Below are 12252 nucleotides of genomic sequence, written 5' to 3'. Positions count from 1 at the left end.
TCCCGAGCTTTCGTTAGGTCGACCGTTCGTTTATTGACATTATGCTGCTTCGAAAATCTTGCAAAAACAAAGTTCATTGTGTATATACATGCGGAACTTTAAAACATAATAAAGATGAAATATGTACATATGTGTAAGATGGGAGAGTAAAACTTAAGGGGGTTAAGGCGGATGTGGTCGTGTTGTCGGATCGCTCCGTCACTTCCCTTATGAGTAGAACCTTTTTAGGTTTACCATGTTCCATGTTCTCGGGACCTCCTTCCCATCTAGTTTTTCTAGCTTGTATGCGCCTTTGCCGAGGACTTCCTTTACCCTGTAGGGTCCTTCCCAATTCGCAGCCAATTTGCCTTCTCCTGGGGTCGGAGGTCCTATGTCGTTTCGTCGCAAGACCAGGTCGCCTTCCCCGAGGTTCCTTTTTATGACTCTGCCGTTGTATCTTAGGGCTATCCTTTGCTTGATTGCTGCCTTTGTTAGGTGCGCCATTTGCCTTGTTTCATCGATTAGGTCCTTCTCAACTGCTTCGCTTCCTCCTCCTAAGAGTAGCCTCGGGCTCGGCTCCCCTATTTCGACTGGGATGACTGCGTCGACCCTGTATGTGAGTCGGAAGGGGGTTTCGCCGGTAGACGAATGGGGGGAGGTTCTGTAGAACCATAAGACTGATGCTAACTCGTCTGCCCATGTGCCTTTTTTCCCTTCGAGTCGTTTCTTCAGCCCTTTTAGGATGACTTTGTTGGCTGCTTCCACTTGCCCGTTGCTTTGAGGGTGTTTGACGGAGGAAAACTTTTGCTTGATTCCGAGTCCTGAGAGGAATTCTTTGAACTTTTTGTCGGTGAAATGTGTTCCGTTATCCGATATGACGGACTCCGGGATCCCGAACCTCGCGATGACTTGTCTCCAGAAGAATTTTTGACAATTTGCTGTGGATATGCTGGCTAGTGTCTCTGCTTCTACCCATTTGGTGTAATAATCTATGGCCACTATTAAGTACTTCACTTGCCCCGGCCCTGGTGGGAATGGCCCTAAGAGGTTGACTCCCCATTGGGAAAGGTCGGGGGGCCATCATTAGACTGAGCTCCTCGGGAGGCGCTTTATGGAAGTTGGCATTTTCTTGACATTTTTTACATTTTTTTACAAACTCTTGGGCGTCCGACATCATTGTAGGCCAGTAGTATCCTGCGCGGATAACCTTTTTTGCTAAGGATCTCCCCCCGATGTGGTGGCCACAGCATCCTTCGTGGAATTCTCTTAAGATATAGTCCGTCTGGTCAGGGTGCAGGCATTTGAGTAGGGGCTGGTGAAGTCCTTGTTTGTACAGCTGTCCTTGTATGATTGTATATTTGGGGGCTTCCCTCTTAATAGCTTGTGCTTCTTTTTCATCTAGGGGTGTTTCCGCATGCTCCAAATATCGGGAGATGGGGTCCATCCATGAGGGTGGATTTGGTGCCTGGGTTGTGCACATGGCGATTGCAGGTTCTGTCGTCAGCCCTTGGATTAGAGATCTGTTCCCTGTTCCGGGTTTGGTGCTCGCGAGCTTGGAAGGAGGTCGGCTCGGGCGTTTCTCTCTCTTGGGACGTGCTGGATTGTGACTTCTTTGAAGTTTTTGCATAGTTCTTTTACCTTTTCTAGGTATTTTTGTAGTAGCGCGTCCCTGGCTTGGTAGTTTCCATTTACTTGGGAAGTGACAACTTGGGAGTCGTTGTTGATTTCAACTTTTGATGCTCCGACTTCTTTGGCTAGTATCAATCCTCCTATCAGTGCTTCGTATTCGGCCTGGTTATTGGAGATCGGAAACTCGAACTTGATGGATTGCTCGTAGACTATTCCTGTCGAGTTTTCGAGGATGATCCTGACACCTCCGAACGGTTGGTTGGATGCTCCGTCGATGTGGAGTTTCCACCGTGTGTTCGGTGTGTCGGGAGTTTCCCCTGTGACTTCTACAAGGAAGTCTGCCATAGCTTGGGCTTTGATTGCTTGTCTTGGCTCGTATCGAAAATCATATTGGGACAGCTCTATTGCCCATGTCATCATTCTCCCCGCCAGGTCAATTTTCTGGAGAACTTGTCGGATGGCTTGGTCGGTTCTCAAAATGACTGTGTGCCCTTGGAAGTATTGTTTCAGCCTTCTGGATGAGATTAGTAGGGCGTAGGCTAACTTTTTCAACTTGGTGTACCTCATCTCTACTCCTTGAAGTATTTTACTGATGAAGTATATTGGCCGTTGGGTCTTGTCCTCCTCCCGAACTAGGACTGCCGCCATTGCTTGCGCTGTCACGGCCAGGTACAGGTATAGGGGTTCGCCCTCTCTGGGTTTGCTGAGTATGGGAGGTTCCGAGAGTATCCTATTGAAATGGCCGAACGCTTCTTCACATTCCGGGGTCCATTCAAAGGTGATCCCTTTCTTCATTAGGTTGAAGAATGGGATGGCCCTTTCAGCTGAGGCCCCGAGGAACCGAGATAGTGCCGTGAGTTTCCCGGTGAGTCGCTGCACATCTTTGATGCATCCTGGGCTTGCCATTTTGAGGACGGATTCGCACTTATCTGGGTTGGCTTCTACCCCTCTCTGTGTGATCATGAACCCCAGGAATTTCCCTGCTTCCATGGCAAATACGCATTTAAGCAGGTTAAGTCTCATGTTGAATTTTCTTAGTGCTTTGAAGACAGCCTGGAGGTCGTCTATTAATTTCCTCGGCTCTGCGATTTTTACCAGGATGTCGTCAACGTACACCTCCACCGTTTTGCTGATGAGGTCATGGAAGAATTTGCTCATTAGCCTTTGGTAGGTGGCTTCGGTGTTCTTCAGTCCGAAGGGCATTACCTTGTAGCAATAGGTGCCCCCAGGTGTTATGAATGCCGTTTTGTCTTCGTCAGGTCGATGCATCGGGATTTGGTTGTAGCCGGAATAGGCATCCATGAAACTGAGGAAGCGGTACCCCACTGCCGAGTTAACTAGGGTGTCGATGTTTGGGAGGGGAAATGAGTCTTTTGGACATGCTTTGTTCAGGTCGGAGTAGTCGACGCACATCCTCCATTTTCCACTGGCCTTTTTTACTAGGACAACATTGGACAGCCACGTTGAATATTCGAGTTCCTTGATGAACCCTGCTTCAAGCAGTCCTGCTGTTTGCTTGGCGACTTCTTCTGCTCTTTCTTGCGACATCTTCCTTTGCCGCTGGGCTACCGGTTTGACCCCGGGTTTTATGGCTAGCCGGTGAGACATGACCTCGGGATCTAATCCCGGCATGTCTGATGGGGTCCATGCGAAGAGGTTGCTGTTTGCCCTTATGATTTCTATGAGGGGGCCCTTGAGTTCATGGGGTAGGTTCCTGTTTATGAAAGTGAATTGATCTGCCGACTTCCCTATTTGGAACTTTTCCATGTCCCCTTCCGGTTCAGGTCTTGGTTTGTCTTCCACCCTGACATCCAGATCTGCCAGGAATACGCCAGCTGCCTTCTTAGATTCTTTTCTCAAGGAGAGACTGGCGCTGTCGCAGGCGACTGCCGTCTCTAGGTCTCCCCTTATGGAACCGACTGTTCCCTTATCCGTTACGAACTTCATTATTAGGAACTTGGTGCATATCACAGCTGAGAATTCATTGATAGTTTTCCTCCCTAGGATGATGTTATAAGCAGTGGAGTCTCTAAGGACTACGAAGTCTGCCATAACCGATTTCCTGGTGTCACCAGTTCCCAGGCTGATTGGGAGAGAGATCGTCCCGTCGGGTTTGATATAGTTGTCACCTAGTCCCATGACCCCGTGTTGGTGGTTTTTGAGGTCGGATTCCTTGAGTCCCATGGCGTCGAAGACATTTCTGAATAGGATATTAGAGTCGGCTCCCGTATCGACGAGGATGCGCCTAACCAGCCCTGTCCCGACCATAGCTGTAACTACCATTGGGGGGTTTTCAGGGAGATCATTGAACCATTTATCCTCTGGGCCAAAGGATATTGTGGGGTGCTTTTTGTTGGTGGCGAGGCCATCTGTTGATATGGAGAGTACCCGGGTGTCCCTTCTTGTTGCCGACTTGGACTTGGGGGACTGTATCGTCCGACTACAATGTTGACCACAAAAGTTGGGGGGTTAGTGGCATCCCCTGGGGGCTCTTGCCTTGGCTTCACAGCTCGGCTCCGATCTTGCTCGGAGCGCTCTCTTTTCCGCCTCCACGGCTCCCTGATGAGCTGGGAGAATTCGCTCAGTTTTCCTTCTCTGATGGCTTGTTCCAAGGCATCCCTGAGGTCGAAGCAGTCTTGTCTTTTGTGACCAAACCCCTTGTGGTAGTCGCAATAAAGGTTTTTGTTGCCTCCCGTTCTCTCTTTCAAGGGTCTAGGTCTGGATAGGATTCCTTTGTCTGCAATTTGTTGGTAGACTTCTACTATGGGCGCCGTAAGTGGAGTGTAGTTTGTGAACCTTCCCACTCGTGGAGGTTGCTTGTGCTGTTTGGTTGAAGTTCCGTCCCTGGGGGACTCCTTATATCTGTCGACCTGGGGGGTCTGCCGAAGTGGTGGGTTAGGGGGCGACTGTTTGTTGGCTGCTACGACCTGACTCACTTCCTCGTCATTGATGTATTCCTTGGCCACGCTTTGAATTTCCTGCATGGTCCACACAGGCTTGGTCGTGAGGTGTTTCCTAAAATCCTCATTTAGCAAGCCGTTTGTTAGGTAGAGGCTGGCGACTGAGTCTGTGAGGCCGTCGATTTCCAAGCATTCGTCATTGAACCTGTCCAGGAACTTCCTGGTCGGTTCCCCAGGTTTCTGGGTAACCCCTAGCAGGTTGATCGGGTGTTTCGCCTTAGCTATGCGTGTTGTGAATCGGGCCAGGAAGCTTTGGGAGACATCTGCGAAAGTCGTGATGGACTCTTGCGGGAGGGCGTTAAACCACCGGATCGCTGGGCCGGCTAGCGTTACAGGGAATGCCCGGCATCTCACTGCGTCGCCTACCCCTTCCAAATTCATTCTTGCCTCAAAAGCGGTGAGGTGTTCCTGAGGGTCTTTGGTCCTGTCATATCTCATGTCCGTTGGCTTATCGAAATTCTTCGGGAGCCAGACCTTGAGGATTGAGGGATGAAAAGGGGTGGATCCCATGATGATGGGTTCTTGCCGTCTCTTGGCTTTCCCCCTCTGGGATTCCCCTCGCCCTTCGGACTTGTCCTGTTGGGTCGGGAGGTCGCTTGCGTGTATGTCTTATCACGCTTCGTTGGACTCCCTTCCCGACTTTCGCGTCTTCGGAGGGGAGAGCGGGTTCGCGTGTGAGATCGGCTGGCTTCGCCACGGGAGCGACTGGCGTCTCCGTGGGGTTGGCTTCTCGCTGCTAGTTCTCGCTCTAGGTTTTGTACTATGTGTATCAATTCTTGCATAATCTTGGCGCTATCGGCTCCTGTTCCTCCGAAAGGACGCCTTTCAGAGGTCTTGGTGTAAATTTGTTGGTCGGGCTGAACGGAGGAGCGGGGGTGTTCGGCGGTATGGGACGTCGAACTCGCCCGGCTCAGGCGAGCCCCGCCACCTTCGCGAAGCTCCTCTGACGTGGGGTGTCGCTCCATGTCTACAGGGTCCCCACAGATGGCGCCAGTGTTCGTTACCTGGGGACTTCGGGTCCTGGATAGGTCGGGTGCTTCGGCACGGGGAAACGGATGAGACCCCGGGTTGACGTGGAGCGAGGGTTCAGGTGTCGATGACGTCAGAAGAAGCGTGCGGAGCGGGGAGGGGGTGGCCACCTGCAAGAACACTCCGACGAGCAAGTCAGTGTCCGTACGAGTTGGTAGCCAAATAAGGTAAGATGATGTGTACCTTGGGGGGAGTGTTGACCTCTCCCCTTATATATTGTGTTGGGTGGGCCTGAAGGCGGTCTGGCCCACTGTTCAGGGATGCTTGCGCTATTCCTGCTCACCTGGGGGGGGAGTGTTGGTCACCCTACTCATCGGGTCGGGGATTCGGGTCCCGATCCGATGACTCCGACCCAACCATTTTAGCTAGGTGGGTTTTGGGCCGCACAGGTAACATGACCGTTCGTTGCTCAGGTCGGGTGCCCAAGAGCCGACCCGTTGGCTTCCCTTAGTGTCGGTTTAGGTCGATCTGGGTGTTGCTCCGACCCGGTGAGTAGATGGACCGGTCTTATTGCGGTCCGTAACAACATCCAAGATGTTTTGTCAGATTATAAGATTGTTTTTAATGTCAAAAGACTTGTGCACGACCTTCACAAGTCCAGAAATCTTCAGACTCAGAGCACTGATCTTGTTTGGGTTGCTCCTCCTATAAACATGGTCAGAGCACTGATCTTTCAGGATCATTATCTCGCCGGTTTCAATTGTGTGCTTTGAACGGAGAATGGCTCTTGGATAAAAACTTGCTCTGACTGTCTTTCAATTTAGAGCATTTTCCGGAGGAGTGAACTCTTTGCCATTTGGAGGGGCTTGTCCCTGTTTGGGAGGGTGAATGCAAGTCAATCATTATTGAAATTGACTCCATGAATGGTTTTTTTTTGTTGGTTCAATTTGATTTTCAGCAGCCATTTCGCTCTCATGTGACTTAATAATAAAGATCAGAAAACTATCAAGACTTAATTGGAAAGTTTAATTCAATCTTGTTAAAAGAAAGGCTAATGTTGTAGCCGATCTGTTAACAAAGAAAGAAATATGGAATGGAATATAATTCACTGAATGGCTGAGGTTTTAATCGAAGTTGTACGATGCTCTCCATTGTGACTTTATTATGTTGTCTTATTACTAAATTTTTCTTATTTTTGAGACTTAGTTTTCTGTTCTAACTTTTTCTTAAAAAAAAAAACTAGTGGTATAAAATTATAAAGATCAACACAAATGTTAAGTGAGCAAACTTAATTAGTAACTAAATTCAACTAACTTACACATACTGTTTTATGTTTTCATGCCTATTCTAGTGGGACCTTTTTTTTAGAATAATTTCTGTACTTACTCCATTGTTTATAGAAAGAAAAAAAAAGGTTAGACATGGCAATTTTTCATTTTTCTTCAATCCCGCTAGGGAGTCAATAAAATATTTGTACAGTGTGTACAATAGGCTATTTATTTGTTCCAATATGAGTTAAAAAATAAACATCCAGGATAAAATACTACTAATTTTTCAAACACAATACACTCATACTATCCAGAATAACCATCTGGGTACTAGAGATAATAAACATCTGATATCCTACTGAATCGAACATCCCTAAATCCCCATTATACACATTATACAAATACTTCATTGACTCCCTATACTTCCCCTTTCAACATAAACTCTTTTAGACCTTTTAATTACTCTCATACTTTTATTCTCTTTTCCCAAATCTTGTATGTCTAATCTTGAAATCCTTAATTTTGTTATTCTTTATCTAATTTTTGCCTTTTTTTTTTCCAAACTTTCTCTACACGTCATTATCTTTTTCCAAATTAGAGATCCATAATTTTCTTCACATTTTATCCTAGTTATTCATCATCACTCTTCAAATTCTATCTTTAACAATGGATGCTTGTAATGTAAAAATTATTAAATCAATGTCAATTAGTTCCATTATCTCAGATAAACCTATCTTGCAGCTACTTTTTTGGATTAATTAAAATGTAATTCTAGTTTAATTTAGTTAGGACTTGTATTAATAGGTTGAGGGTTTTTTGGGGTTAAAATTCATGTGTTCGATTATGAAAGAATTTTATATTTAGGGGTAATTAATTTATGTATTTTGTATTCTGTTTTTCAATGAGATTGATGACCATTGTGTTCAAACGTTAGAATGTCTTTCAATATATTTGAGGAAATAGAAAAAATCTATATATATATATATATATATATATATATATATATATATATTATATTGAACAAGTATAATTTGCTACCAAAAATAAAAAATTCAAATAAAAATTATAAAAAATTTATAATTTAATATCTAATTAATTATAAAAAAATATTTGATAAAATTTATAAGTTTAAAAAATGATTTAAAAATATGAAAAATACTAAATTTTTTGGTCTTTTATGTAAAATTTGATAGGTGCCCACCAACTGCTGGTTAAGCAGGAATGAGTTTGATAGACATTTGTTATTTGACAAGACTCAATTTTTATGCCCAATCCATTTTTTTATTGGGTTAAACAGGTCAGCGCAACGAATTTCAACCCATTTACTATTTGTGTGTGTTTTCATGCATTTGGACTATAAATGTTTTTTAATGAGAATTTTGAGCGAGTGAGAACTTGAATAAACTTGATTGAACGTTGATACTAAAAAAAAAAACTTCATTGTGTAACAAGCCTGTAAATATTAGGATAATCTTATAAGCTCGCCTAACACTACTATATATATACGATTTGATCATCGATCTTATTATATTATGCATTAAGTTAAATTTTGCTACTTAAATTATTAATTTCATTAAAGGATGTCATTTGGTGAAGTAATTCGTATAAAAATTATCACTAAATATTTTTACCTTTATTTTAAATCTTTTATTAAATATGAATAAATTATAAAAATATTTTTTTTAGAAAGAGAAGCCAAAATGTAAAATTCAAGGGGCCAAAATGTAGAACTTTGTTTTGTTCCAATGTTTCTCAAGTTTAGAGGGCGACTGTCCCTCCCTCTTGTGTAGCTCTCGTCACGATGATAATTAAAATATTTACAAATATTAGAATAAGTAGTTTAGAAATGATAGGGATATGAGAAATTATTATTTTTTATTATTATTTAGTCATTAATTTAATTTTTTTAGTTTAATAATTAACTGATAATAAAAAATAATAAATTCTAATTATCTTTTAATATTTGTTTAAATAGTTTAATAAGAAAAAAAGACTATTAACCGGCTAATTTTTTTTATATTGTTTAAATATATGTGTAATACATCATTATTGGAAGATTAGGTGTTTTTTTTTTTATATGGTGTTTTATTCAAATCGGACGGTCCGATTTGTTTGAAGAGAAAAATAAATTACAAATCGGAGGGTCCGATTTGTTTGGAGAAAAAAATAAACTACAAATCGGAGGGTCCGTTTTGCATTTTTTATTTTTTTTTATTTTTTAAAATAAAAATCGGACGGTCCGATTTTAACATTAAAAATTTTTTTATTTTCAAATTCACAAATCGGACCGTCCGATTTGTGATTGTTTGTTTAAAAAAAAAAATAAAACAAACAAATCGGTGCATCCGATTTGTACATCCCATACCAATGTGAAACACACTTCTGCTCACAGCTTCTTGTTATACACTTCTCTCTCTCCCCCATAAAAAATAACAAGCGCTATTAACCTTCTCAATTATTCTCTTCACAAAAATAATACCTTCGTGTGGACTGAGGAATAATATCCTTTATGAGTAATAAAGGATCGTAACTGAGGAATTAGTGTATTTACTATTTACATCCAAATCCAATTTCTTCTTTGTCATTTTTTCTTTAAAGGAAAAATTCTACTCATCGCTCTAATTTCGGGGATGCTGCTTCTCTTCTTTGCCTCTTACAGAAAACACAATCAACAATATAGAATTCCCATATAAAATTCAAGAAAAGAAAAATAGTGTAAAACTTGAAAGGCATCATGAATTGATCATGTTATCCCATTGGCAACAATTACAGTTGTTTGGATAAAACGGAACCAATCAAAGACGAATAAAGAAAGAAACATACTCAACATACAACATCCACCTACTGCCACATCAGCAGAAGTTCATCTGACGTGGCATCATCGTGAATGCATGCTAGTAATCACCGGCGATCTGAGAGCACTTCTTCTTGATCCACCGCAGCCCTTTTCGGAGCGTGGCCTTCACCTTCCCTTCCACGCCGTAAACGTTGTACTTGGCTATCCTCTTCTTCCTCTTCGCTTCCGGATCGCGAAACCTCCACGGCCTCTGATGATCACTCGGCTGAGTTGACCCGTTCGTGTAGCTCTGACTTGAACCGTATCTTTTCCCGCTCACAACCTCCACCCTACCGTGACCCGACCCGTACCCGTCCATTGTGGGTCGCTGCCGCTGAGTAAAAGGGGCAAGGAGTTTTTATTTAGGGTTTCTGGAAGTGGAAGTAGTTACTTAAATTTGAGAGGGGTATATTGGGAAGGAAATATATATAAGCGAAGCACGGAAACGTGTCTACGGCGGGAATGTGTATGATCTCTGAAAAGTTGTCTCTGCACTTGGAATCTCGTCTGTTACGTATGTTCCATCATTAAACAAATAAAAAAGTACCTTTAAGGCCAAAAAAAAAAAAAAAAACAACTCGAGAGCAATAGTTAAAAGACCAATCAATATTCTAACGCCGTGGTAAAGTTAAATGTTAAAACCCATGAATTGTCGATTTTTTTGTTGTTTCAAAATGTGTTGCTTTATATAGCTTCGGGCTTCAACACGAAGGAACTCTAATAATATTTTAAGTTCTCTACGTAAACATGAAGCAACTCAAGGAGTTGTTTCACCTTGGCAAATAACCAATGTGCTGCGATACCAAAGTTAATAGGAGAGACGGACGCATCTAATGATCTAAAATTTGTGGAAGAAAAGCTGATAGAATTCAACTAAATAATTAGACAATAATATAATTAAATAATAAAATTATAATTTTTTAAAATATATAAAAAACAATCTATAATATTTATTCTGATGATTACCTGCAAGAGACTCCGATACTTAAGTTAGCGAGGATTTTAGATAAAGTTTTAGTAGAATAGAGCGTGAATATACTTGAAAGGTGTCAGTGTATTTATAGTAGAGTTAATAACTACATCTTAGAGTAGTTTTCTTTATCTTGGGAATTTGTTGGAATCTATCTTTTAGCAGAGATAAAGATAGTAGAAGAGATTCATAAAGACATTTACTTATTTGGATAAGTGAAACTGCTTCTTGTGGCTATGTCCGACCTCTTTTAAGAGGTCGGGTTAATGGCAGATAGTACTTTTTTTGGATGGACTTTTTTGTTCTTATTGGGCCTGACTCTATGTTTTGGATCAGGATATGAATAATATTCTTTTACATATTATAAAAATTTATATACTCACTGGAGGATGGGAATGGAGCTTGCTTGCTTGGAAGGGTCGCCCACTTTGTGTACCTCTGCAGTACCCGAGGAATTAGTCATTGGGCTTCCAGCCTAATGGATACCCTGGTACAAACCAAAAAAAAAAAAAATTATATACAAAATTAAAAACATAAGAGAGATCTTACTATTTTTCTATCACATTTTAGAATTTTACTCACTAATATTATATATTATATATTACTAATTTTATAATAAAAATGTGCCACATGTCATGTTCTTATTATAATTGAAATCAAATCTTTTCCTCCAAAATTAAAAAATTCTCCTCTCCTCCTTACTAATTTTAATGTACTACATGTCATTCTCTCATTGTAATTGAAATCAAATCTTTCCCTCCAAAATTCAGAAATTTTCCCCTCCTCGTTATTAATTTTAATGTGCCACATGTCACTCCCTCATTGCAATTGAAGCAAAATCTTTCCCACTCAAATTAAAGAATTCTTTCCTCATCCCTACTAATTTTACAACCAAAATGTACCACATGTCACTCTCTCATTACAATTGAAATCAAATATTTCCCTCCAAAATTAAAAAGTTTTCCACTCCTCCATCTTCCTTTCTCTATCTCTCTCATTCCTTCAACCATTCTATCTCTTTTATATATCATTATCAATGACTAATTACGAATTTGACAATCAAAATGTGCAACATGACATTCTTTAATTGCATTATAAATAAAATTAAAAAATTAAAATTAAAATTAAAATTAAAATATATCTATATTATGTATCATATATTACTATCTAATTTAATAACCTAATGTATTACATGACACTCTTTCATTAAAATTGAGAGAAAATATTTTCTTCCAAAATTAATACTCCCTTCCTAAATTCTATCATCTACCTGCTATCTCCATTTTTCTATTTCTCTCTACTATTTTCACTCTATATATAATTTATATTTTATATTAGTAATTTAACAAATCAAAATATGCCACTCAATATTTTTTATTACAATAAAATAAAATTTTTTTCTCCAAAATTAACAAACTCTCACTCTCATTCTTCATCTTTATCTTTCTCTATCTTTTTTCTTATTCTCTATTTTTTCTACCTTTCTGTTCTACAAAAAATAAAATTAACAAAATAATATAATTTAAATAAAAAATATTATTATTATTATTATTATTATTATTATTATTATTATTATTATTATTATTATTATTATTATTATTATTATATACATATTTTTTTAGTTTTTATTTAGTTTTAAAT

The 12252-nt window shown here is 40.5% G+C and overlaps 2 protein-coding genes across 2 annotated transcripts; both read right to left on the bottom strand.

The window, feature by feature from the left end:
* Window positions 1-3884: 3884 nt before the first annotated feature.
* Window positions 3885-5006, bottom strand: LOC107646613 (uncharacterized). Its single transcript, XM_016350789.1, has one exon. The coding sequence runs from the start codon at window positions 5004-5006 to the stop codon at window positions 3885-3887; it is 1122 nt and encodes a 373-aa protein (XP_016206275.1).
* A 4531-nt stretch (window positions 5007-9537) lies between these two features.
* On the bottom strand, window positions 9538-10159 carry LOC148554579 (uncharacterized). The gene has a single exon (XM_088491922.1). It carries the CDS (start codon window positions 9958-9960, stop codon window positions 9700-9702), a length of 261 nt encoding a protein of 86 aa, XP_088348048.1. The 5' UTR covers window positions 9961-10159; the 3' UTR covers window positions 9538-9699.
* Window positions 10160-12252: the final 2093 nt, after the last annotated feature.

The sequence above is a fragment of the Arachis ipaensis genome, chromosome B6 (assembly GCF_059453495.1).
Source record: "Arachis ipaensis isolate K30076 ecotype BB chromosome B6, ASM5945349v1, whole genome shotgun sequence".
NCBI classification, from domain to species: domain Eukaryota; kingdom Viridiplantae; phylum Streptophyta; class Magnoliopsida; order Fabales; family Fabaceae; genus Arachis; species Arachis ipaensis.
Note: the sequence above shows the minus strand (reverse complement) of the source record. Positions and strands in the feature narration are given on the sequence as shown.